The sequence below is a fragment of the Pelophylax lessonae genome (genome assembly GCF_965119305.1).
Source record: "Pelophylax lessonae genome assembly, chromosome: 2".
Classification (NCBI taxonomy): domain Eukaryota; kingdom Metazoa; phylum Chordata; class Amphibia; order Anura; family Ranidae; genus Pelophylax; species Pelophylax lessonae.
In genome coordinates this window covers 372,884,624-372,912,411 of record NC_138769.1, presented here as the reverse complement: position 1 = coordinate 372,912,411, position 27,788 = coordinate 372,884,624, and the positions used below count along the sequence as shown (strand labels likewise).

Here is a 27,788-nt window from a genome sequence, read left to right as displayed (position 1 = left end):
CTCGGGTTCCCTCCACAGGCGTTGGAGTTCCCCGTCCCCCCTCTCTCCAGAGCCCAGTGAGGGAGAGGGCAGCGATGACCGCACACCAGCGGTGGATGCGGCGGGGCCGCTCAGCGCCCTCGCTGTATACAATCGTAAACCGGAAGACGCGGGGCGTCACTTCCGGCGGCGGTGACGTCTTCGCTGTGCGCTGGAGGTCATGGTTCCGGCCTCCGGGCGCAGAGAGGAAGGGGAGGGCCGGAGCCAGTGTTAAAGGAAGAGGAAGCCTGCAAGAAAATGCCGACTGCAGCAGCGATCCCACGGAGGTCCCTGACGGAATGGAGGCTCCACACACCGCAGGGGAAACGAACACTGGCTCAGCACAGGTAGGCTGGCACCTGCCAGTATCTCTTTCCTGTGATTGCTATGCAGCATAGTGGGGGTGAAAAGGGGGTTAAGCACTGAAGAGTCCTTAAGGGACTTTTTAGTGAGAGAGGCACAGAGAGGGCTTTTTTATTTTAAAAAATGTTTTTTTTTTTTTTTTCCTCTTCTTTGTTAATATCATGTGAATCAATTCCCTGCCTATGTACCCCTTTCTTAGAAGGAACCCTCCAAAGGAACTTCTAAAACGGAAAGGAAAAAGTGCCCCTCTTGTGCCACAAAACTTTCCTCCAATTATTCCAAGACCCTATGCCCAGCATGCATCTCGGCTGTATTAAAAGCTGAGGAGGATTCACCTTTTTCAAAGTTTCTCTCCTCATTTAAGGACGAGGTACAATCTACCTTTGCGTCCTTCAGACAACTAATCGCAGATGTACAAATACCTCCCTCTATCCCACCAGGACCTTCCTCCCCCGCCTACCCCCGTAGCTTCAGGATCAGGGGAACCAGTAAGGAGCAGGGAAGACCCCTCTAGGGTCACGGACCCTGACTCCTCCCAGTCAGGTTCTGGGCAGGAAGAAGGACAGGGAGAGGCCGTCAGACCCACCGGATACAGGCTCTCCATAGAAGAAGTCAATGACCTTTTGGGAGCCATTTATGAGACATTGGACATAAAGGAAGAGGAGATCCCTTTATCTAGACACGATAAAATGTACCAGAGCCTGAACAAAAAGAAGGCTAGGGTATTCCCAGTACATAAGATTATGTCGGAGTTTGTACTGAAAGAGTGGTCAGAACCTGAAAAGAGACCATTCTTTGCAGGTTCCTTGAAGAGAAGATTCCCCTTCGACGACGAGGAATCAGTGTGGAACCAGTCACCAAAGTTGGATGCTCCCTTGGCTAAGGTTTCCAAGCATTCGGACTTGGCCTTTGAAGACATGGGACACCTAGGGGATCCCATGGACAAAAGAAGCAATGTCATCTTAAAGCCTTCATGGGACGCAGCTATGGCCAATTTAAGACCAGCCTTAGCCACAACTTGTGTGGCAAGAAATTTTGAATTTTGGCTAAAACAGCTACAGGAGCACCTAACGGCAGGTACCCCGAGAGAATTCCGCTTGATATTAAACCTGAAGCCTCTGAACGCGGCGATAAGGTACAAAAAATTTTGTATGGAGTCAATTTACTCTGTAAGGAATTTGCTCCAAAGGGATTGTTTTATGGCAACTATGGACCTAAAAGATGCCTATCTCCACATCCCCATAAGGGAGGGATCCCAGAAGCATCTACGCATAGCATTAAAGATCGGAGAAAAAATCCACCATTTTCAAAGCAGAGCTCTTCCGTTCGGACTCTCGTCGTCTCCAAGGATTTTTTCCAAAATCCTAGCAGAGGCTCTGGCTCCGCTACGACTGAGGGCCATAACTATAATCCCTTATCTAGACTACCTGCTGTTCATGGCTCCCACCAAGGAAAAACTGATCAAGGATCTAGTAGTGGCTCAGGATTGGCTTACTTATCTAGGATGGATAATCAACATCGAAAAATCAAATCTCATACCTTCACAGGAGATACTGTTCCTGGGATATATCCTCCGCTCAAAAGAGCAGGTAATGATACTTCCAGAGGAGAAGATCAGGCGCATAGATCAAAGAACAGCAGAACTGCAGACCAACCTTCCAAACTCAATAAGAGAGATTATGTCGGTACTTGGGCTCATGACCGCTTCCATCCCAGCAGTTGGGTGGGCCAGATTCCATCAGAGGCCACTTCAAGCCTTCCTCCTACAGAACCTCGGGAACAAAGAACTAGAGGACAAGGTCCTTCTCCCAGTAGGAGTAAAACAAGAGCTATGGTGGTGGAGAAACCATACCAACCTAAACAAGGGACTGTCATGGACAGTTCAGATTTCATGCATCCTAACAACGGATGCCAGCAGCCGGGGATGGGGAGCCCATCTAGGGAGTCAGTGGACACAAGGAGTCTGGTCTTCTTCAGAGAGACACAATTCGTCCAATTTCAAGGAATTGAAGGCCATAGAGAGGGGAATCGCAGCCTTCCAGGAGCAACTCAGGGGCCAGCACGTACAAGTAAGGTCGGACAACATAACTTCCGTGGCATACCTAAACAAGCAGGGAGGGACCAGAAGTCCCACCTTAATGAAGGTAGCACAGGAAATCTTTCTCTGGGCAGAGAAGAATTTGGAGTCCCTCTCAGCGGTACACCTCAAGGGTACTCAGAACAACCTTGCAGACTTTTTGAGCAGACAACTGATCTCACAGGAGGAGTGGTCATTAGACCCTGGAGTCTTCTCACAGATAACATCCAGATGGGGTTATCCAGAGATCGACTTATTCGCCAACAAAGCGAACACCAAACTACCAAATTTTTGCTCGCTCAATCCTCGAGATCAGCCGCTGGCAATAGATGCGTTTCAGACCGCATGGACTTTCAGACTATGCTACGCCTTCCCCCCTCTTTTTCTAATCCCAAGGGTCCTAGCAAAATTCAGGACAGAACCCACTACGTTAATCCTGATTGCGCCATTCTGGCCGAAGAGGGCTTGGTTTTCACTACTATTATCCCTGACAGATCAACAACCATGGATGTTACCCTCCAACCGGAACCTGCTGTCGCAGGGACCAGTACTTCATCCCAGGCCAGCCATGCTAAACTTGGCAGCCTGGTATCTGAATCGGACATCTTAAAATCTAGAGGGCTCTCTGACAAGGTGATCAAAACCTTGCTACAGAGCCGAAAGCCAGTCACAAGAGCTATTTACCAGAAGGTCTGGAGGAGGTTTAACTTGTGGCTGGCGCAATCCAAAAAAGGAGAGTCAGACTCGCCTACAATTCTGGAATTTTCTACAGGAAGGTATTGACAAGGGCCTGTCCTTAAGCACTATTAAGGTACAGATTGCTGCCCTATCAGTTTATTTACAAACTTCCTTACAACAGGATCCCCTCATTAGCAGATTCTGCAAGGCAATTTCTAGGCTTAGACCAGTACCTTGTCGTAAGTTTCCGACTTGGGACTTATCTATCGTATTAAGGGCACTTATTAGGGAACCCTTTGAGCCATTATCAGAGGCTTCCTTAAGAACGATTACCCTGAAGACAGTCTTTCTTATCGCTATAACCTCCGCTCGCAGAGTTAGCGAACTACAGGCCCTTTCTGTTAGAGAACCCTTCATACAGATTCTTGAGGATAGGGTCATACTCAGGACCGACCAAACGTTTATACCCAAGGTCGCCTCTACCTTTCACAGAAGCCAGGACATAATACTACCCTCCTTCTGTAATAGGCCATCCAATGACAAGGAAGAACAACTACACCATTTGGATGTCAGAAGGTGCCTTATTGCCTACTTAGAAGCCACAAAGGGCTTCAGAACATCTGAGTCCCTGTTTATCCTGTTCTCAGGAAAACGCAAGGGGAAGCAGGCTTCCAAAGGGACCATAGCCAGATGGATCAAGATGGCTATCTCAGAGGGATACAAAATCTTGCACCTAGACCCGCCAGAGGGACTCAAGGCACACTCCACAAGGGCACTAGCCACATCTTGGGCAGAAAGAGCCGGTGCTACCCCTGAGCAGATTTGCAAGGCCGCAACGTGGTCAAGCATGTCAACATTCGTCCGACACTATCGTCTGGATGTTTTGGGTAGCCAGGATCAGGTGTTTGGAAGGAAAGTCCTCCAAGCAGTGGTCCCCCCCCCCCCCAAAAAAGAACTGGGTGAGTACTTGTTAATCCTCTCAAGGGCTGTCCTGGAAGACGACTGGGGAAAAATCAGAGTTAGAACTTACCGGTAACTCTGTTTCCAGGAGTCTTCCAGGACAGCAGGTTCCCACCCTTTTGCTTCTACATTGATAAAATGAATTGATGTACTGTTACGTACTGTTTTAACTGTTTTTCAGCTCTGTCCTTCGGTTCTTGGATAAAACTGACCAGGTGCCTGAGGGACCGCCTTTTAAAGAGCTGATGGCAATGTGTTTCCGGTCTGGTAGGAGGAGCTCCATCTCTCAAGGGCTGTCCTGGAAGACTCCTGGAAACAGAGTTACCGGTAAGTTCTAACTCTGATTTTTTTTTTTGTATATTGTGAAAGATGTCACGCCGAGTAAATAGATACCCAACATGTTACGGTTTAAAATTGCAACCCCCCGTGGGATGGCGACAAACTTGGGTCAATAGAGATCTCAATAGGCGACGCTTTAAATTTTTTTAACGGTTACCAGTTTAGAGTTGGAGTGTAGCTCTTTTTTTTTTTAATTATTGCCCACGCTCTGGCGATGCCACACATGTGTGGTTTGAACAGCGATTTCATTTGCGGCTTGACTTCCGTATACGTTTTTTTTGTGCGCGAGCTAACGGTGATGGGGGCGGCTAAAAAAATTTTTTTTTTCCTATTTATTTTATTATTATTTTTAACTTTATTACAGTTAAAACAAATCTGATCACCTTTATTGCTGTCACAAGCAATGTAAACATCCCTTGTGACACCAATATGCAGTGACAGGTACTTTTTATGGAGGGATCGAGGGTCTAAAAGACCCTAGACCCCTCCACTACACTTCCATGTATGCAAAACGCCGAAATCTGCGTTTTTGCATACAGACGTTTTTAAAATTTTCCGCCTTTTGCAGCACAGTAACCCGAAGTGACGTCATGGACGCCGCCTCCGGGTTACGTCATCGGAGACCCGATTGAAGCCGTTTCCGGCATTGATCGGGACTCCATCCAGCCGGCGGATGTGCCGGCTGGGTGCTCGGGGCTCCCGGTGGGACGGGAGCCCTGAGCAAAGTTGCAGGAGGGGCGGGACGTCCCCTACCGCTCACCCGGGTAACGATCAATCGGCTCCCGAGCCGCATCGGTCCTTACCGACGGAAAGCCGACCATTGGCTCTAAACCACGGTATCGGGATGGTGTCTCTAGCTAGAGGCATCATCCCGGTATACTACCGCAAAGTTTGCTGACGTAGCCCTACGTCACTTTGCGGTAAGTGGTTACGTTTGCATGGCCACTCTGAAACCGTTCCCAAGTTTGGTTGATGTCCACTTCACAAGATATATTGTATACTGCCCATTGTATTTCTTCATCTGGTAAGGGGATTGGAGTACCTCACATTGGTGCAGTGTGCTTTATTTTACACAGAAGTTGGTGGAGGAATTTCATCTCTTCATTTACTCACATTCAAATGTGATAGCGCTGCATATGGACTTGCATCAACTGTTTTTACAATTTCTGCTGGCTACTTGGTGATTTATCTACATTGTAGCCTAGCACAGATGGTTTCTTGTTTTGTTTGCCACTTTGTGATACAAGCAATGACCAGAGACTGGACGTGCTGCAGGAGACTGTCAGAGACCACGGATGTGCTATAGGAGTTGTTGGAGACTGGGGGGGATATTAGTCAGGAAACTGTCCTAGACTGGAGACATGCAGTGCCTTAAAGTATTCATACCCTCTTGCCACACATTCTCAATTGGACTTGGGTCTGGACTGGGACATTCTAAAACATGAATCTGCTTTGATCTAAACCATTTCATTGTAACTCTGGCTGTATGTTTAGGGTCGTTGTCCTGCTAGGTGAACCTCCACCCCAGTCTCAAGTCTTTTACAGACTCTTAACATGTTTTCTTCTAAGATTGCCCTGTATTTGGCTCCATCTATCTTCCCATCAACTCTGACCAGCTTCCCTGTCCCTGCTAAAGAAAAGCCTCCCCACAACATGATGCTGCCACCACCATTTTTCACAGCGGTGATGTTGGGTTTAGGGTGATGTGCAGTGTTAATTTTTCACCGCACATAGCGTTTTGCTTTTAGACCAAAAAGTTTAATCTTGGTCTCATCTGACCAGAGCACCTTCTTTCACATGTTTGCTATGACTTGTCACTAACTGCAAACAGGAGTTCTTATGGCTTTCTTTCAACAATGGCTTCTTGCCACTGCTCCATAAATGCCAGATTTGATGCAGTGCACGACTAATAGTTGTCCTGTGGGCAGATTCTCCCAGCTGAACTATGGCTCTCTGCAGCTTCTCCAGAGTTTCCATGGGCCTCTTGGCTGCTTCTCTGATTAATACTCTCCTTGCCCTGCCGGTCCGTTTTTAGGTGGACAGCCATGTCTTGGTAGGTTTGCAGTTATGCCAAACTATTTCAATTTTCGGATGAACAATGCTCCGTGGGATGTTCAGTTTGGGATTTTTTTTTTTTTTTTTTTTTAATAACCTAACCCTGCTTTAAACTTCTCCAACTTTTATCCCTGACATGTCTGGTGTGTTCCTTGGCCTTCATGATGCTGTTTGTTCATTAAGGTTCTCGAACAAACCTGAGGGCTTCACTGAACAGCTGTATTTATACTGACATATTACACACGGGTGAACTCTATTTACTAATTAGGTGACTTCTGAAGGCAATTGGTTCTGCTAGATTTTTAGCTTGGGGTGTCAGCGTAAAGTGGGCTGGATACAAATGCATACCATACTTTTCAGATATTTAGTTGTAAAAAAATTTGAAAACCATTTATTTTCTTTCCACTTCACAATCACTTGCCACTTTGTTAGTCTATTGCATAAAATCCCAATAAAATACATTTACGTTTTTGGCTGTAACGTGACAAAAGGTGGGACATTTCAAGGGGTATGAATACTATATTCAAGGCACTGTGTTGCATCCAGCTGCTAGAAATCCCTGTGGTGGGGTGCCCCTTTATCCAGATTCAGGTGCAGGTCCATGTCCCTTTTAACTTGACTCCCCACAATCCTCTGGGCTCTCAGCATTCCCTGAGCTCCTGGAAATGCCCAGGGGGTATAAATGCCAGTTCCTCCCAGCTTTTGGTGCGCAGAGAGATCCTGCCTGATGGGACAGCAGTGACTGGGCAAATGAGCTGTCCCCCAGGTGCTGGGTCCTCCTCTGTTAAGTCTGGTGTGTGGGCCACCAGCAGTGTGCACAAGAGCACGCAGCATCTGTCCAAACCCTGGTCACTGGAGAGAACTCTGTTACAGTCCATTCTGAGAAGCTGTCCATGCAGTGGGGTGGTGCTATCTACAGCCCCCAGAGCCTCCTAACCGAAGCCTGCAGTGCCAGTATGAAGTCTGTGCCAGCAGGAGATCACCTCAGCTCAGTCTGTTGAATGAACGATTACTATCTTGGACACATGAGTCTCTATTCTAGCAGTTAACTGAACTCTGAACACTCTGCTGCCGTCCAGTGGCCATTAGTAGAACTGCAGTAGAATTGTTTTCATATGTTCTAATCCTGTTTTCCCTACTGTTCATATTACCGTTTTTGTACTAGAAACCGCTGTTCACATGATCTCCTGTGTAATCGAAGTTGATGTTTGTTAAGTAAAGTAGATATTGAACATCATCACTGGTCTAATCATTTGGCTAATACCGTTACATAACATCCCTGCTATAATAGGGCAATAAGGAAATGCAGATTAGTGTCTGCAGAGAGGCCCACAGGGCAACACAGTGTCAAAGGGCTGCAGGTTGGGCACCAGGGGTCTAGATGTCAGAGAACCATAGACTGCTGGAACAGAGAAGAGGCTGGGGGGACCAGTCTAGCAGTGTATAGGGAACCTACGAGTGCAGAGGATCACAGGTAAGCAAAGCTTCTTTTCCAAGTTCTATACAGAAACAAGCAGAAAAGCCTTGTTGTGTGGGTGCAGCTCCTATGCAAGGGAAGATTTTTAGGTTTCAGTAAGGATGCAACCAGTGGCATTGGCTCCCCCAGACTCAGTGAGAGGAACTGATGTTTCTCCCACTGTGACTTCAGAACCGGGAAGCAACAAGGATTTAGTCACTTCAGATTTTGGTTTGTTTACAAGCCATTGCTGGCTTGTGAAGCAGCAGATTAAACTGATCTTGGTTTGATCGGCTGCTTTGGAGGACAGAGGAGAGGTATGTTTGATCAGCTGCTTTGGAGGAGAGGTATGGGGGTCTAATAGACCCCAGATCTCTCTATAAATGGGACCTACCTTGGCCCATGCTATCACTGGGGATGGTATTTATCCTTTGTGATGGCATTAAGTGGTTTAAAAAAAAAAAAAAAAAAATGTACAGTGTAAATATAAAAGAGAAAATCTACAGTATCCATTTAGCAATCGTGGGCAACTAGTGGTTAAATAAATTTTTATATTTTTTAAAAATAGCCAACATTGTCAACAGACTCTTTTTTGACCTGGTGTTGCGTGGCATCTATTGTTTGAAATCAGGAGTTTTATCATGTGACAGAGAATCAGGTTTGTCGATCCTGTTTGTGAGAACAGGACATGTGTTCTTAAAGAGGGGACTTTCCAAGCTTGGAAAAATACCTGCCCTTAACAAAATCTTGCATAACCTGTCAACTCTTCGCTTCGCATGAATTGTTTCAACCAAGAAACAGAGTTGCAAATTTTACCTTCCACCTCCATACTTTTGGTATGGGGTTTTCCATTTCATTCCAAAACTCCCAGTTAATTTCATGACTTTTTTTTTGCTTGTCACTCAAAGCTTCCATCTACCATCAGTATTGGATCTTTACAGTGAAGCAAGTTTTGCCCTGGACCTTGGCTGTATGTATGTGGGGAAAATCCTGTCCAACATTACCGGTGTTGTGTTTTTTGCTGCCTTGTAAAACTAGATCTAAAACAAGGTTTCCACGGTCACCAATGGATGATGGAAAAATCCCAATATTTCTTCAAAGCCTGCAAGGGTGGCACAACAACCTTCATGGGGTATGCACACTGAGGCATTTCTGTGTTGAATTATCTCAAGTGCCCAGTCTATACAACCATGAGTTGCCATAAGAGTCTGAGATGTAGTCCTAAAGTGTATGTCCAGGCAAATTATTTATTTTTTTTGTGAATAGCATAAAGTGCTTTTAATCCCTGTCTGATAGGGCATGGCTACTGAGATTTACCCTTACTACTTTTTGCTGACCAGACAGGCAATGAGGGGAACTCTCCAAAAGCAACACAGCTTAAAAATGCGTTTTTTTTTTTTGTCTGTGTCCCTATTGCACAGTTCCTCGCCTCCTGCCTGGTGAAACCATTGACAGAACAGAGTGAGGGAGATCTCTCTATTGAGATCCCAGATAGTAGTTAAAACATGATGAGTTCTAGTTATTTCCCACTCTTACAGTAATATACACTTTAACTGGAATCTATGGCCCACTTTTGGTTGACCTGGGTGGGTCAGGATAATTATGATTATTCTTCATCTCTAGTATTGTTTAAGTTAGGACATATGGACAAGTGTTCAACTTACAAGGCAAGGTAGGAGCCCTCAATTGTAGACTTGCTAAAGCAGGGCTTAGTAAATTTGCTTGCAATCTAGGAGCCAGCTAAAAAAGTTAGGAGGCAGTTTTTATTATTTTGGGGATACCTAATGGCTGGTTTCTGTTGGACCAGCTGCCATACACACGGGCCAAATGGCTGGCAGTTTATAATGAACTGCCTGATGTTGCCTGCCATTTGGCTCGTGTGTACTTGGCTTTATGGTGTGATGGGCAGTGGCTCACTAGGAAAGGACAGTGCAGCAAGTTGGAGGCGATAGGAGATCCAGTAACTCATGCCACCTTCAGCCCCGGTTCACACTATTGCAATGCGGGAACACTGCAAATATACTGCATGTTCCCGCATCACATCCGCAGCACAGGCAGTTCACACTACCATATGCAATATGCTGGGGGTGTCCATTCAAAGTAAACGACACCCCCAGCTCATATCGCAGTGTGATCTGACAGTTCGCACAGAAATCGGATCGCACTGGTGTGAACCACCATGCAATCCGATTCTGCTGCGGACCAAAAAAAGGGTCCTGTGCGTGTTCACTGCGATTGAGGTGCGAATTCAGCCATACAAGCTGTATGGCTGAACTCGCACTGCACAGACATCACATGTGATTTTAGTGGAGCAGTGCGTTCCGAATCATATGTGATGTCTGTGATCTCATTAGTGTGAACCGGCACTCATGTGCACCTCCGCTAAGCGGAATCCGCTTGCTCAGCTGAGATTTCTCTGCTAATCCCTGCTGAGCAGATGGATGACATGTCTTGTCCGCTCTGCTATGCAGAGCGAACACTGACTCAGTCCCCGGTCTCCTCTATGGGGCAGTCAGATGGAAATGGACTGCCTGTCTCTCTATTTCAATCTGATGCCATCTGATTCGATTTGTCGGACGGATGGAAAGTAGGACCACCATCCGTCTGTTTTTTGGCCAATCGGATCGGATGGCGGCGGTTGTCAGCGGACATCTGCCACTCCATAGACTGGTTGATACTTCTCCTGTGCAGGTTACCTAGAGCAATTGGTGTACAGATGTGACAGTATCCTGATCTCGCATATTGTTTGATGACCATAGGCAGGAAAGCCAGAAATGGCAATAAAATATTGCAGGGAAATGCATCAAATGCATACTCTAAAAAGCTCATTTATATGGAAGAGCAGTTTCCATCTGTGAATGCTGCAGGATGTCACTGGAAATGCTCCATACTGTGATGGTATTTTATAATTTTCTTTATTTAAAAAAAAAAATTGAAGAGTGCAGTATGGAGCCTCCAATGTTCTGCGATGTGTTCACTGCATATAACTCCACAGAACACTTAGGTAGTTAACCTTACCAATGCCAGGTCATGTGACAGGTTTCCTTCCATTCCAAGAAACAACCTCCCACCCCACCAATTCAATAAAATGAATGTGGCTTCACTTGCACCAGACCATATTCCTAAAGTGCACACTGTGCTTTAGAAAGCAGCCTCTACATGTCTAGGTAAAGAGTAACTGATCTCTGGAAGCTGTGCCCCAAACATGCTTTGTTCTGTGTGGTGTCCCTGCATAGAGATGCCTGTCTTGGTAGAGGCAGTGCTTTTGCATCCTGGTTTTGGAGCCTCCAGTAGGAACAACTGTGAGTAGCACTGTAGTGACTACCTAATCGTCTTTTAGACGATCAGGCAAAAGAGGCAATGCTGTAGAAATCGTATATACACCTATTAGTGGTTTGGCACAGGAATGCTTGGCACCCTCCTACACCAGGAAGTGCAATGCTGTTTTTCAGAAGGAAGTATTTCTATTGTGGTGCGGTTAGTGATCATTGCCACATCGTGTGTGTTGGTGCATTGCAGTGACCTCCATTTTTTTGAACCCACAAACGAATGCAGTGCAGCTCCAACACTTGTTCCAGAGTAAAGCGCTATCATAAAGGTGTCGTTCACAGTATACTTGTGGGGGAAAAAAAAATAAAGAAAAATTATTTATATATAAATTATGTTTTTTTTTTTTTTTGCACATATTTACACCCCCAGCCTTTTGTCATTTCTCCTTTCCTTTTGTAAGAGAGAAGATAGTTTGGACAGTTTGCTAGTGTTCTTGCAAAGCCTCCATGTAGATCTTAGTTCCCAACCCATATAAACCTTTTACACTATTGTCATCGCCAAACTTCACTTTACATCCGAGTTCCTCTTATCAGAGCCCTGTCATCAGTGCCCACTTCATCTGAGCCTTAATATCAGTGCCCCCCTCATTAGAGCGCTCTGTCTCCTTCATTAAAGCCTCTCCTATTCCTCCTGACTGAGCAACAGCAAAATGGGAGCCAGGACTTTGTAGATGGAACCAGCCTGGACACACGGCACCACCCTTCTCCACTTCCTGTTGTGGTTTTTTTTTTTTTTTTTTCCCCCATGAAGTGCACAGTGTTTGTCTTTTTTCCATGAGTCCATGTGTGGAAAAAATGCAGACCTGCTGCATAAATTCTGCACTGCTGTTCTCTGCACGTCACACCAGTAGCTTGGTTGTGAGCGAGACACATAGAAAACAATTGCATAATTCACAGCAGTGCTGGCAGTTCCAGTGTGTTCCAGGGGAAAAATAGTATGCGCTTTTTTTCTGCACTGGACTGTACTGGTACGCGGTAAAATGCACTGGAACACATCCTTTTTTTAAGGTTAAGAAAAGAGGGGAAAAATGCACTGGAATGCATCAAAAAAGCATCCGAAATGCGTTTCTATGGTGTGAACTGGCTCTTCCAGATTATTTTTATTTAAGCAGTTACTTTATGTAATTTAAAGAAGTAAAAAGGCAGTTTTTTTTATCTTTACCTATAAGTAAGCTTTAAAATAAAGCTTACCTGTAGCCGTAGGTAAAATGAATATCTCCTAAACATGCATTGTTTAGAATATGTTCTATGGAGCAGCAGCCAGTGACGTCCCGACTCATGCACTCTGAAGGAACGGCATACCTGTGCTATTCCTCCAGAGCTCTTTGCTGCAGTCATGACTTCTGCGCGCATGTGCGAGAGTGAGGTCATTGCGATTTGGCCATTCAAGCAGCTGCAGCCCGCGAACCCGGAAGGAAGACCGGGTGAAGATAGCCTCTGCAGTGGTGACAGTGTTTCATGGTAAGTCTTTCATAATGTGCAATGCATACTAGCACATAATGCCTTGACCTTGCAGGGTGTTTTTATTGCAAAGAAAAGCGTCTACTACCGTTTTTGATGATGCGTTAACAGACCCTAATCATTTCAGATTTGGGTGAGCCAAACTATTTTTTTTTTGTTTTCATCTGTCTAGTGTCAAACAATGAACAAACCAGTGCTTAGTTGAACACCATCCCCTTATTTGCACTGTATGTGATGGTAAAGGTTTAATCACCATAACACTATACAATCTGTACAATCTCCTTTAGATCTACCATCAACTATGGAGTACAAGGACATGCCTGATTTAATGATTGAATCATTTAGGTATGTCCCCCTATTACCTAGCTTTGATCAATCTAAAAGTGTATGGCCAGCCACCTCCGAATGGGAGACTAAATGGGTATACTGATCTGCTACATGCAAAGTGATGCAAAGCACCATGACATTTACTGAAGGTTTGCAGATATAAATCTTTTCGACCACAGCCCAGTGTTTTGTCATTTCCTTAACTCAGCTTCTCTTTCTTTGAACCTGTGTGCAGCAGATAAGGTTACAAAACACTAATATATATACACACACACACACACACACACACACAGTGGGTACGGAAAGTATTCAGACCCCCTTACATTTTTCACTCTTTGTTATATTGCAGCCATTTGCTAAAATCATTTAGGTTCATTCTTCTTCCTCATGAATGTACACATAGCACCCCATACTGACAGAAAAACACAGAATTGTTGACATTGTTGCAGATTTATTAAAAAAGAAAAACTGAAATATCACATGGTCCTAAGTATTCAGACCCTTTGCTGTGACGCTCATATATTTAACTCAGGTGCTTTCCATTTCTTCTGATCATCCTTGAGATGGTTCTACACCTTCATTTGAGTCCAGCTGTGTTTGATTATACTGATTGGACTTGTTTAGGAAAGCCACACACCTGTCTATATAAGACCTTCCAGATCACAATGCATGTCAGAGCAAATGAGAATCATGAGGTCAAAGGAACTGCCTGAAGAGCTCAGAGACAGAATTGTGGCAAGGCACAGATCTGGCCAAGGTTACAAAAAGACTTCTGCTGCACTTAAGGTTCCTAAGAGCACAGTGGCCTCCATAATCCTCAAATGGAAGACGTTTGGGATGACCAGAACCCTTCCTAGAGCTGGCCGTCCGGCCAAACTGAGCTATCGGGGGAGAAGAGCCTTGGTGACAGAGGTAAAGAAGAACCCAAAGATCACTGTGGCTGAGCTCCAGAGATGCAGTCAGGAGATGGGAGAAAGTTGTAGAAAGTCAACCATCACTGCAGCCTTCCACCAGTCGGGGCTTTATGGCAGAGTGGCCCGACGAAAGCCTCTCAGTGTAAGACACATGAAAGCCTGCATGGAGTTTGCTAAAAAAAAACACCTGAAGGACTCCAAGATGGTGAGAAATAAGATTCTCTGGTCTGGTCTGATTAGACCAAAATAGAACTTTTTGGCCTTAATTCTAAGCGGTATGTGTGGAGAAAACCAGGCACTGCTCATCACCTGTCCAATACAGTCCCAACAGTGAAGCATGGTGGTGGCAGCATCATGCTGTGGGGGTGTTTTTCAGCTGCAGGGACAGGACGACTGGTTGCAATCGAGGGAAAGATGAATGCGGCCAAGTACAGGGATATCCTGGACAAAAACCTTCTCCAGAGTGCTCTGGACCTCAGACTGGGCCGGAGGTTTACCTTCCAACAAGACAATGACCCTAAGCACACAGCTAAAATAACAAAGGAGTGGCTTCACAACAACTCCGTGACTGTTCTTGAATGGCCCAGCCAGAGCCCTGACTTAAACCCAATTGAGCATCTCTGGAGAGACCTAAAAATGGCTGTCCACCCACGTTTACCATCCAACCTGACAGAACTGGAGAGGATCTGCAAGGAGGAATGGCAGAGGATCCCCAAATCCAGGTGTGAAAGACTTGTTGCATCTTTCCCAAAAAGACTCCTGGCTGTATTGGCTCAAAAGGGGGCGTCTACTAAATACTGAGCAAAGGGTCTGAATACTTAGGACCATGTGATATTTCAGTTTTTCTTTTTTAATAAATCTGCAACAATGTCAACAATTCTGTGTTTTTCTGTCAGTATGGGGTGCTATGTGTACATTCATGAGGAAGAAGAATGAACTTAAATGATTTTAGCAAATGGCTGCAATATAACAAAGAGTGAAAAATTTAAGGGGGTCTGAATACTTTCCGTACCCACTGTATGTATGTGTAGATATAGATTGATATGATATAGATATATATATATAATTATTATTTTATTTTTTCGTTCCTCATTCTTGCTACTGAAATTGCTCAACCACATGTCTTCTCTCTTAGGTATGTTGTTTTGACCACGAAGCACCATGAAGGTTTCACTAACTGGGGCTCTCCTGTGTCCTGGAACTGGAATGCTGTAGACACTGGTCCACATCGTGACCTAGTGGGAGACTTGGGAGCAGCATTAAAGAAGAGGTTTGTTTTGCCTAATAGAATTGCTTCATGGCCTTTTGTAAACCACCACCCAACGTCTGTTATCAGGCTTTGCTACAGATAAAGTCATATTAATAATAATAATAATAATAACTGATATGTATGTTTTTGTTTTTTCCCCTAGAAACCTGCGTTATGGATTATATCATTCCCTGTTGGACTGGTTTCATCCCTTGTATTTATTAGACAAAAAGAATGGCTTCAAAACACAGTATTTTGTGTTTGCAAAGGCTATGCCTGAGCTGTATGATTTGGTAACAAGGTAACCATATCTTTTTTTAAGCAAATACAATGTAATTATGTTCTTTTGATTTTGTTAAAGTATAACTAAAGACAAACCCTGTGTTTGGGCTGTGCATCTGCTCCTGCACAGCGATCAGATTTTGCAATTCACTTAAATAGGCTGCCTGCATGAATCTCAGGGTGGATGCAGATGCCAAAGCAGTCATCGTGCCAGCACAAATCTGAATGAGTCCTAATTGTTATGATCACCAGTGTCACTAGGAATGAAAGTGAGGGTAAAAGAAAAACCGAGTTGCCAACAGAATATGAATAGAGGGGAAATAGTCCTGTTAACAACTTTCGCAGAGGGATTTCTCACATTGAAAAGATCTCATCTTGCTTCCTGTTGAGTCAACAGGAAGTAAAGTGAAATATCCACAGATGGCAATAAAAAAAAAGAACCCAGTGGTGTCAACCCTCCCCTACTCGATTCAAAATAGGGGGGCAGTTCTACTTAAAAGCACTAAAGTCTAAAGTATATATTTACTTGCAGTTTCATAGTTTTTGCAATTAAGTGTGAATGCATACTTGCTAATCTGCTTAAGAAATATGTAAAGTAGGCGTTTGCTGACTTTGAAATTTTACATATTGACAACAGCATATGTGCTCCAATAGTCCATAGACTAAAAAGTCCATAGCACAGAGTTAGTGGTACCTCCACACCTGGATAGAACTGGTTCTTGTGATAGATTTCCACTCATAATTAACTGCTGGTGCCACTACACAAAGTGAGAAATGCTCACTCACCAGAAAGTTTTACCCCTGAACCCAGGAAGGTTAATATGAGCTTTGTGTGACAACAGGAGAAATTCCACAGCTCTGCATAAACACTCTCTTCCCATTGGGTTCACTGCAATGGTTGCCAAGCTTAAACCTCTATCGCTCCTCCACAGCTCACAAGAGATACCAAGAAATGCTCACAGTGTAGTATTTTTTATTACCATAAAAATCCCATTAAAATCCAACATGTATTGCGCTTACATTCATTCGTGCCGATAAGGGCACCAAAGTATACAGACTCCTAACCAATAATAGAAAACCGTGCCGCTCTGCACTTACCGGAGACGGCTTGCTATTCAAGCATGGGAAGCACCAGCCTGGACATGACATCAATGATTACCATAAGTGACGACCAAAGCCTGCCTCAACGCATTTTGTCAATCAGCATCCTCAGGAAGCTCCTGTGATGAAGGTTTAAATTGGGCAACCATTGCTGTGAACCCAATGGAAAGAGTGTGTGGAATTTCTCCTGTCATATAAAGCGCATATTGACATTTTTGGGTTCACGGAATACATTTTTCTGGTGAGTGAGAATGTCGCACTTCATGTGGTGGCATCATTTTGAGTGAAAAACTGGCACAAGAACCATTTCCATCCAGGTGTGGGAGAACCATTAACTCTTTGCCATGGAGTTTTCTTAATCTATTACTATTGAGCTTGATTATTGAGCACAGATACTGTTGTCAATCTATAATTTCAAAGTTGCAAGGGCATACTGAAACCTAAATGAAACCTTATTTGCCGCTGCCCTTTTAGAGTATTAAAATACACTTTAAACCTGCTCAGAATTATATAGTTATATTTTATTATTCTGTTTGGTGGCAGTTGGCACGAATTATTGGTTTAGTTACTTTTGTGATTGCACCTTACCTTTCTCCTACAACTATACTTGGTAATCTGTGTTACCTTTTTTTTTTTTTAACATTGCTTATATTTCATATTATTCATGTGCCATATTGCCTAGTGTCTTCCTTTGCAATAAAGGAAAGTGATGATTAAGTGCTACCACCTGAGGAAAATGATGTAATCATTGCCTCACAGAATGTTCTTTGCCAGGAACTAGGCGTGTATTAGGGCGGTTTCTTCTGCTCTCTTCTCATCCAATTGTTACTTGATTTACTAAATGCAGCTGTCAACTAATTGAGATCACAACCCTTTTTTTTTTTTTTTTTTTTTTTCCTTGGTTTGTCCCTTGCTCGACAAGTGAATTGTTGATATTGGGTGTGTTGGGATTACCATTTAAAATCAATGGCATCCTACTTCAAGCTGCTAAACTAAGCTTTACTGTGAGTTCTGAGCCTCCAGTCTTTGTGTCTGTGCTAAGTCACCAATGTCATTGGCAAAGACATGGACACGGTTTACTATACAATGTATGTAGGGGGAGCGTGGGTACTGCAGTGAGGAGTTTCTGGAGGAGAAACTAGAGAATGTGTGTTCTAGAACAAGGATACAGGTGAAAGGAGTGTGCTGGAGGTGAGATCTTGGTAGGAAAAGATGAATGTGCATGCTGGAGTCTTTCTGATCATTTCCTGCTATATAAAATTTTTACTTAAAGCTGAATTTTACCATTTTTAAGGTGCCAGGGAGCTCCTGCAGTAGTGTGCACGTTTATGGCACACTTGCCTCTAAAAGTGTCTGCCTACATTATTGTGACACTTAACAGTATCTCACAAAATTGAGAACACCCCTCACATTTTTGTGAATATTTTATTATATCTTTTCATGTGATAACACTTTGCTACAATGTAAAGTAGTGAGTTTACAGCTTGTATAACAGTGTAGATTTGCTGTCCCCTCAAAATAACTCAACACACAGCCATTAATGCCATTAATGTCTAAACTGCTGGCAACAAAAGTGAGCACACCCCAAAGTGAAAATGTCCAAATTGGGCCCAAAGTGTCAATATTTTGTGTGGCCAGTGGCCACCATTATTTTCTAGCACTGTCTTTACCCTCTTGGGCATGGAGTTCACCAGAGCTTCACAGGTTGCTACTGGTGTCCTCTTCCACTCCTCCATGACAACATCACGGAGCTGGTGGATGTTGAAGACCATGTGCTCCTCCACCTCCATTTGAGGATGCTCAACAGGGTTTTGGTCTAGAGAAATGCTTGGCCAGTCCATCACATTTACACTCAGCTTCTTTAGCAAGGCAGTGGTCATCTTGGAGGTGTGTTTGGGGTCATTATCATGTTGTAAAACTGCCCTGTGGCCCAGTCTCCAAAGCGAGGGGATCATGCTCTGCTTCAGTATGTCAGAGTACATGTTGGCATTCATGGTTCCCTCAATGAACTGTAGCTCCCCAGTACCGGCAGCACTCATGCAGCCCCAGACCATGACACTCCCACTCACACGCTTGTCTTTGTACTTCTCACTTGGTTGCTGCCACACGCTTGACACCATCTGAACCAAATAAGTTTATCTTGGTCTCATCAGACCACAGGACAGGGTTCCAGTAATCCATGTCCTTAGTCTGCTTGTCTTCAGCAAACTGTTTGCAGGCTTTCTTGTGCATCATCTTAAGAGGCTTCCTTCTGGGAAGATAGCCATGCAGAACAATTTAATGCAGTGTGCGGTGTATGGTCTGAGCACTGACAGGCTGACCCCACCCCTTCAACCTCTGCAGCAATGCTGGCAGCACTCATACGTCCATTTCCCAAAGACAACCTCTGGATATGAGGCTAAGCAGGTGCACTCAACTTCTTTGGTTGACTATGGCGAGACCTGTTCTGAGTGTAAAAGAAGGAAATTGCTCCTGCACTTAAGGGATTGTCATGTGACTAGTTTCCTGGAGATGCGACTCAGCTGTTGGGGTCGTCATTCCAGTTGTGCTGCCACTCTCAACAGGTTGTGGAAACCCAAAATCAGACTCTGCAAGGAAAACATACAGAGGGCGCACCAGCCTAGCGCATTACTTTTTAAAACAATTTATTAAATTAGACCATCTACACATCATATTCACAAAATGGATGTGGGATATAGGCAAGATATGCAATAATCGGTCCACTGGAAATGCCCGCTGAGTCTCATCCACAAACATGGACCGTGAACCTCCAATATAGCAATATGAGCTTTCTGAGTGTAACCTGTCCTGGTAAACCACTGTATGGTCTTGGCCCCTGTGCTGCAGCTCAGTTTCAGGGTCTTGGCAATCTTCATAACCTAGGCCATCTTTATGTAGAGCAACAATTCTTTTTTTCAGATCCTTAGAGTTCTTTGCCATGAGGTGCCATGTTGAGCTTCCAGTGACCAGTATGAGGGAGTGAGAGCAATAACACCAAATTTAATTCACCTGCTCCCCATTCACACCTGAGACCTTGTAACACTGACAAGCCACATGACATCGGGGAGGGAAAATGGCTAATTGGGCCCAATTTTGACATTGCCACTTAGGGGTTTTCCCTATTTTTGTTGCCAGCGGTTTGGACATTAATGGCCGTGTGTTATTTTGAGGGGACAGCAAATTTACAGTGTTATACAAGCTGTACACTCACTACTTTACATCGTAGCAAAGTGTAATTTCTTCAGTGTTGTCACCTGAAAAAATATAATGTATTTACAAAAATGTGAGGGGTGTACTAATTTTTGTGACATACTGTATGTCCCTCCGTCAATCACACATTCACAACTGTTAGTGTACATCTAATAAAAAGATTGCTGGCAGCCAAAGTTTCTTTTTCCATAATTGGATACCTGACAGCAATTATTTTACAAATTAACTTCAGTTCTGCTGTAATACATTTGGTATAATGAATGTTACACATGCTTTATGAGGTATAGCTTCACATTTCCTTACTTGGTACTCCTTTTAAATCACAAATGTCAAACGCAAAGCTCAAGGTCCGAGTTATGTGGCCCTTTCCACCCAGTATTGCAACTGGAATGTGGCGGATCGAACAGATACCTGCATGCACTCACTGCGGGAACATATCCACAGAATCTGAAAGGAAGAACAATCTCCCTACAAGGCGAGGCAGAGCCGCCTACACAGGGATGTACTAGAACCAAATACATGGGTAGTAAAGTTGCCTAGACATGGGGGGTACAAGAGCCAAATGCACAGAGGTACTAGAGCTGGGCCAGGTAGGGGAGTAGAAATGTGAGGAAGGTTTGAGGGGATTGCACATGAACCCATAAACCCTGCACTCTGTATGCCACCCACCCCTGAGTACTCTTATGTAGCTGAGTAGATACATAGTATTACAGATATAACCGGCCCTTTGAGGGCAACCATAATGCTGATATGGCCCACAGTGAAATTGAGTTTGACACCCCTGCTTTAAACCATGTACAGCGTCTCCTTCATTTTGTTCAGTTAACACAACTAATATTGCAGTCTTTAACAGATGCTGGAACGTTAAACCAGCATTCCCTTGTCTTGAAGGGTCAGATCTCTTTGCATGCCTCTGGGCCTGTTCACCTGCTGTGGCCTGACGTGGGGGGGGGGGGGGTGCGTGGGGGTAGCATTCTAATCTGCAGTGTGTCCGAGTGACACACTGCTTCCCAGATCAGGGTAAAGAGCCTATGATGTAGGGTCTTTACCATGTGATCAGCTGTGTCCAATCACAGCTGATCACTGTAAATAGGAAGTGCTGGTTATTGGCATTCCTCTACTCACGCTGACAACGCGTGAGTAGAAGACAGCCGATGAACGGCTTTCTTGACAGGGGGATCTGCACTGATAATCAGTGCATTACTTATCAGCAATACCAGTGATGCCAATCAGTGATGCCTATCCGTGCTCAAAGGCTGCCCATCAGTGCTGCCTCATCACTGCCTATTAGTGAAGAGGTCTATATAATTCCGCGCTTCGGATGGGGGGGTATATATGTAGAAATTAACACCGCACCTGGCTGCTGCCCACTTCAAAAATGCGACCCTAAGAAGGGGAGCACTTGAATAGATATGAAGGAGGAAGGAAGTGATTGGCGCTGCTTGGTGGGGTGTTTTTGGGAATATATTTGTTGGTTACTATGCTTCTAGTGAGGTTTTATATGTAAGTCTGTATAATAAATTAGAATCTGTGTGTAATCCACTAAAATCTGATATCAAATGACAAAACCTGTATAAAATCAGAACCGGTCTCTGTGTAATTTCTAAAACCTAAAAACCTTATATAAATTACATCAGCAAATAAATCTCATAAGTGCAAAAAGTGGTGCCAAAGTGAATGCAAAAAGTGAGGTGATAAAAAATTAAATAATAATCAAATGTTGTCCAGTAATAAATATATAACCATAAAATGACAATTGGTAAGTATACTCCAAAAAGTACCAATAAATATAAGTGAAAAAATTAATAATGCATGTGTAACCATAAAATGACAATAGGTAAGTATGCTCTTATACGTGCCAATAAATATAAGTGATAAGAATATATAAAAAAATGACTGCCAATAAATAAGTGCAAAGGTGCAAGAGTGAACCGATTCCTCGGTGTATATATATCAGTGCAAAACTGGCAGTAAAAAGATAATAAATATATATGGAAAAAGTGTCCGTTTAAATAATCCAGCAAATGGATCCAGACCAATGTGCAGTCTCAGTGACTTGAAAATCCAAAAAAAGAGTCCTAGATAGGTGAAGTCCGTATATGGTGGTTGAAGTGCTCTTTTCTCTATGCCCAAAGTAGGGTGGGTGGGCAGAAGAAAAAGTGTTCCCCTGAGCCTGGGGTCCTGCGCTTACCAGATTCCCTTACCCCTACAGGGGTAAACAACGGGTCGATTTTTAGGGGATCGCTCCCACACACTGGCAATCAGGATCTCCCACGCCCTCGGTTTCACTCCTTAGTAGTAGTACAGATGTCAGCTCAATAGGTATATAAGAAATCCAGTACAGTGCCCGGGTATGTAGAAGAAAAGGGAAGGAGCCAGATGCAGAGTGCTGGGCTCAAACAGCCACTTCACATAGTGCAAGTCAGAGAATGGAAGAGCTGCCAATCAGCTGAAGCATGGGCTGGATTTCTTGTATACCTATTGAGCTGACATCTGTACTACTACTAAGGAGTGAAACCTAGGGCGTGGGAGATCCTGATTGCCAGTGTGTGGGAGCGATCCCCTAAAAATCGACCTGTTGTTTACCCCTGTAGGGGTAAGGGAATCTGGTAAGCACAGGACCCCAGGCTCAGGGGAACACTTTTCCTTCTGCCCACCCACCCTACTTTGGGCATAGAGAAAAGAGCACTTCAACCACCATATACGGACTTCACCTATCTAGGACTCTTTTTTTTGGATTTTCAAGTCACTGAGACTGCACATTGGTCTGGATCCATTTGCTGGATTATTTAAACGGACACTTTTTCCATATATTTTTATTATCTTTTTACTGCCAGTTTTGCACTGATATATATATATATATATATATATATATATATATACCGAGGAATCCGTTCACTCTTGCACCTTTGCACTTATTTATTTATTGGCAGTAATTTTTTTATATATTCTTATCACTTATATTTATTGGCACGTATAAGAGCATACTTGCCTATTGTCATTTTATGGTTACACATGCATTATTAATTTTTTCACTTATATTTATTGGTACTTTTTGGAGTATACTTACCAATTGTCATTTTATGGTTATATATTTATTACTGGACAACATTTGATCATTATTTAATTTTTTATCACCTCACTTTTTGCATTCACTTTGGCACCACTTTTTGCACAATTTGCACGTATGAGATTTATTTGCTGATGTAATTTATATAAGGTTTTTATGTTTTAGAAATTACACAGAGACCTGTTCTGATTTTATACAGGTCTTGTCATTTGATATCAGATTTTAGTGGATTACACACAGATTCTAATTTATTATACAGACTTTCATATAAAACCTCACTAGAAGCATAGTAACCCAACAAATATATTCCCAAAAACACCCCACCAAGCAGCGCCAATCACTTCCTTCCTCCTTCATATCACTGCCTATTAGTGGCCATCAGTGCAGCCTCATCAGTGAGGCTCGGTTCACACTGATGCGATGCGGGAAGGCTGCGAATTTGGAGCCTGTTCCCGCATCGCACACGCACCCCCGGCAGTTCACACTGCCATATGCGATCCGCTGGGGGTGTCAATGTAATCTTAACGACACCCCCAGTTTGATCTCATATCGCAGTGCGATCGTGCAGTTCGCACAGGATCGGATCGCACAAGTGTGAACCGCTGTGCGATCCGATCCTGATGCGGCAGCAAAAATGCCTCCTGTGCGTGTTTGCTGCGGGTGCGATGCGAATTTAGCCATACAAACTGTATGGCTAAACTCGCACCGCACAGCTGATCGCATGTCATGTCGGAGCAGTGGAGAAAAATTACTACTTAGTAAAAGAAATCAATATTATTTTTTTTTTTTTTTTTTCCAACAAAAAAAAAATTGATGATTCAATACCACCAAAAGAAAATCTGTTTGTCTCAAAAAATAAGAATTGTTTGTGTACAGCATTGCATGACCGCGCAATTGTCATTCAAAGTGTGACAGCGCTAAAAAGCTGAAAATTGGCCTGGGCAGAAGTGGTTAAACATACAGAGATGGCTTTTAACTAGACAAAGTGTGCTTCTTTTTTTTTTTTTTTCCCCAAATGACCTAAATAGCTTTTTTAAACAGAAAAAAAACACCATGTGCATAGGTAAAGATGTTTTATATTTATTTGGAATAGGTAAACCAGTTCATTAATATTTAATTGTAACTATGTCCTCCCACCCAAAAGGTAGAAATCCACTTAGGGTGAACCCATGTTCAAACCCATTTTTTAATTACAGCTGCAAGTCTTATTGGGTATGTCTCTACCAGCTTTGCACATCTAGAGTGGCATTTTTGCCCATTCTTGTTTGCAAAATGGCTCAATCTCTGTCGGATTGGATGGAGAGCGTCTGTAAACAGCAATTTTCAAGTCTTGTCATAGATTCTCAATTAGCTTTAGGCCTGGACTTTAACTGGGCCAATCTAACACATGAATATGCTTTGATCTAAACCATTCCATTGTAGCTCCAGCTGTATGTTTAGGGTCATTGTCCTGCTGGAAGGTGAACCTCCACGCCCAGTCTCAAGTCTCTTGCAGAATAACATGGTTTTTTTTTTTAAGATTGCCCTGTATTTGGCTCCATCCATCTTCCCATCAGCTCTGACCAGCTTCCCTGTCCCTGCTGAAAAAAAGCATCCCCACAACATGATGCTGCCACCACCATGTTTCACAGTGAGGATAGTGTGTTCAGGGTGATGTGCAGTGTTAGTTTTCTGCCACACATAACATTGTGCTTTTTAGGTGAAAAAGATACATTTTGGGTCTCCTCTGACCAGAGCACCTTCTTCCACATGCTGTGTCCCCCACATGGCTTCTCGCAAACTGCAAATGGGACTTCTTATGGCGTTCTTTCAACATTGGCTTTCTTCCTGCCACTCTTCCATAAAAGCCAGATTTGAGGAGTGCATGACTAATAGTTGTCCTGTGGACAGATTCCCCCACCTGTGCTGAATAAAAATGCATGCCACACTTTTTTTTTTTCAGATATTTATTTGTAAAACCTTTTCAGATATTTGTAAAAAAAATGTTAAACCATTTATAATTTTCTTTCCACTTCACAATTATGTGCCACTGTTCTCCCTGGCCCGCCATGGTCCTGCCATTTAGGGGCCAGTGTTCTCCGCGGACCGCCATGGTCCTGCCATTTAGGAGCTGGCTCTCTATCCCACCCCTCCCATTGCCACCAACGACATCCTCCCAGGCTGCCATCTGCATCGAGGCAAAACCGTTCTGGACGAGGGCAGAGCTGCTAAGTTAACTGTTCACGTTAAGCAGCAGGTGATTGGTTGCTAGGCTAGGCTAGCAACCAATCACAAGCTGATTACCAGGAAAGGATGTGCAGCTCCTGTACTGCCTCCTGACATCCCTTCTATACCTGCTGTGTCAATCCCCCCCCCCCCCCTCAGCCCTGTGTAAGGTAAGACAGGGGAGAGGGTTATGTCACTGCTGTGCAGGATAGGGAGAAAGCTGGAGATGATATAAAGGAGGGGGGTTCAGAGGACAGGAATGCAAAAAGAGTGGGGGTGATGTGAAGGGAGGCTGAGAACAGAATTGTGAAGGGGGGGGTGATGCTGTATGAAATAGGACTGGAATGCAAAAGGAATATAGGGGTGATATGAAGGGGAAACAGGAAGGTGGAGGGGGATGATATAAAGGGGGGTGAGGTGCAGGGGGGGGGGGGACTAAGAATAGTGACGTATTAATTGGGTTGTGATGTGAAGGATTTGATGTGACCAGATCCTTTTCACAGGGCTTCTGTCTTCCCTGAGGAGCTCTCTGCACACCTGCTTTTTTTTCTAGGGCTGTTCCTTTCAAAAGGATATCCTGATGGGTTTCACCTGCCAAGGCAAAATGCAGAAGTGTGACAGTGTCATCTGCTCCATTAAAGCGGTAGTTAACCGCTGAAAAAAAAACAAACAAACGAAACCTGCAAGACAATAGCATAGTTGCTAGTATGCATCGCATAGTTGCTAGTATGCATCGCATACTAGCACATTATGAAATACTTAATGTTATATGAATAAAGCCGGCACACGAAAAGGCTTCCAATTAAAATTCTTTATTCCAACATGGATAGCGGTGACAACATGACAAATGCTATGAAATACTTACCTTAGAACGAAGCCCCCACAGGGGCGCCTGGTCACCGCTAAGGGGGGCTGACATGTTCCCCTGGCGTTTCTTCCGGATTCGTGGGCTCCGTCACTGTGGCACATGCACACGGGAGCCCTCTGTTCCAGCAAGGAGCGCTGAAGTTCCAGAATGATACGCTATATCTTCAGAGCGCATGCACTGCTGATATTAGCCGCTGTATGCAGGGTGAATAATATCTCCCAAACCGTGCAGGTTTAGGAGATATTCATTTTTTACCTACAGGTAAGCTTTATTATAGGTTTACCTGTGGGTAAAAATCACCAAGCAGGGTACACAACTGCTTTAAAGTCTTCAGAATGCCACAGTGGACACAGCTGCATCTAAAGCTTTTTTTTAGAATTAGTTCACTCAGCTATTTTGAATATTCTTCCATTCCCAGGAGACCATTTTAATTTCTCTTATTTTCACTTTAGATACCAACCGGATTTGATTTGGTCTGATGGTGACTGGGAATCGCCAGATACTTACTGGAATTCTACTGATTTTCTGGCATGGCTTTACAATGATAGCCCTATTAAGGTATGGTGTGTGGTATTTGTACTTGCATATATTGCTAAATTTTAGGGTATAGGTCATCTCTGCAGATCCACTTGAACAATGAGCCAAATAAATAAGTTTGACTTGTAGATTACCCAGATTGCAAAAAGTAAATCGGATTAGTTAATGTGGGGAATCGGGCTGCTTGAGGTACATTTTTTTTTTTTTTTATTATTATAACCTGTATAAGAAGTGCTCCGCAAGCTGTTGTTGCTATATAAATCCTAAATAATTATAATGGTATCATAATTCAACAATATAATAAAAATAATGTCCAAAAATGTTAATTAAAAAAAAAAAAATTGTTGATATTGTACATTAGTTGTAATATAGAAATATATATTAACAAAAAAAAAATGAAGGAACATTTTTTTTAATCAGAGTATAGCATCAAGTCAAACTCCTGGGATATTGATCTGGTCAGTTAAGTAGCAGAGAGGGTTGCTAATCAATTTTAGCTGCTTTGGTGTTAATGAAATTAGCAACAGGTGAACTAGATGGGCAACGATAAGACTTTCAACAAAACGGGAAAGATTTTACAGGTGGGGGCCACTGACCTTTTTTGTTTGTTTTTTTTTTTTTTTTTTCCCAACTTATCTTTTCTAGGTTGCACAGGCAGTCCAACTCCTCCAGGATGGCACATCAATACGTGCCATTGCCAGAAGGTTTGCTGTGTCTCCCAGCACAGTCTCAAGAGCATGGAGGAGATTCTAGGAGACAGGCAGTTAATCTAGGAGAGCTGAACAGGGCTGTAGAAGGTCCTTAACCCTTCCTTTGTGCAAAGTGGAACAGGATAAGCACTGCCAGAGCCCTACAAAATCGCCTCCAGCAGGCCACTGGTGTGAATGTCTCTGACCAAACAATCAGAAACAGACTTCATGATGGTGGCCTGAGGGCCGACATCCTCTAGTGGGCCCTGTGCTCACTGCCTGACACCGTGGTGCTCGATTTAGCATTTGTCTTAGAATACCAGATATAGCAGGTCCACCATTGGTGCCCTGTGCTTTTCACAGATAAGAGCAGGTTCACCCTGAGCACATGTGACAGACATGAAAGGGTCTGGAGAAGCCGTGAAGAACGTTCTGCTGCCTGTAACATCGTTCGGCATGACCGATTTGGTGGTGGGTCAGTGATGGTCTGGGGAGTTCATATCCATGACGGGACGCACAGACCTCTACAGGCTAGATCATGGCAACCTGACTGCCATTAGGTATCGGGATGAAATCTTTGGACCCATTGTCAGACCCTTT

General features: G+C 43.7%; 1 protein-coding gene across 1 annotated transcript in view; it reads left to right on the top strand.

Annotated features, from left to right (window-relative positions):
* Window positions 1-27,788, top strand: part of FUCA1 (alpha-L-fucosidase 1) — a 46,169-nt gene that overhangs the window by 5,776 nt on the left and 12,605 nt on the right. The window contains exons 2-4 of the mRNA XM_082246522.1: window positions 15,113-15,247; window positions 15,390-15,527; window positions 26,415-26,520. Coding sequence (XP_082102648.1) covers window positions 15,113-15,247; window positions 15,390-15,527; window positions 26,415-26,520 — 379 coding nt within the window. The remainder of the gene's footprint in view (window positions 1-15,112; window positions 15,248-15,389; window positions 15,528-26,414; window positions 26,521-27,788) is intronic.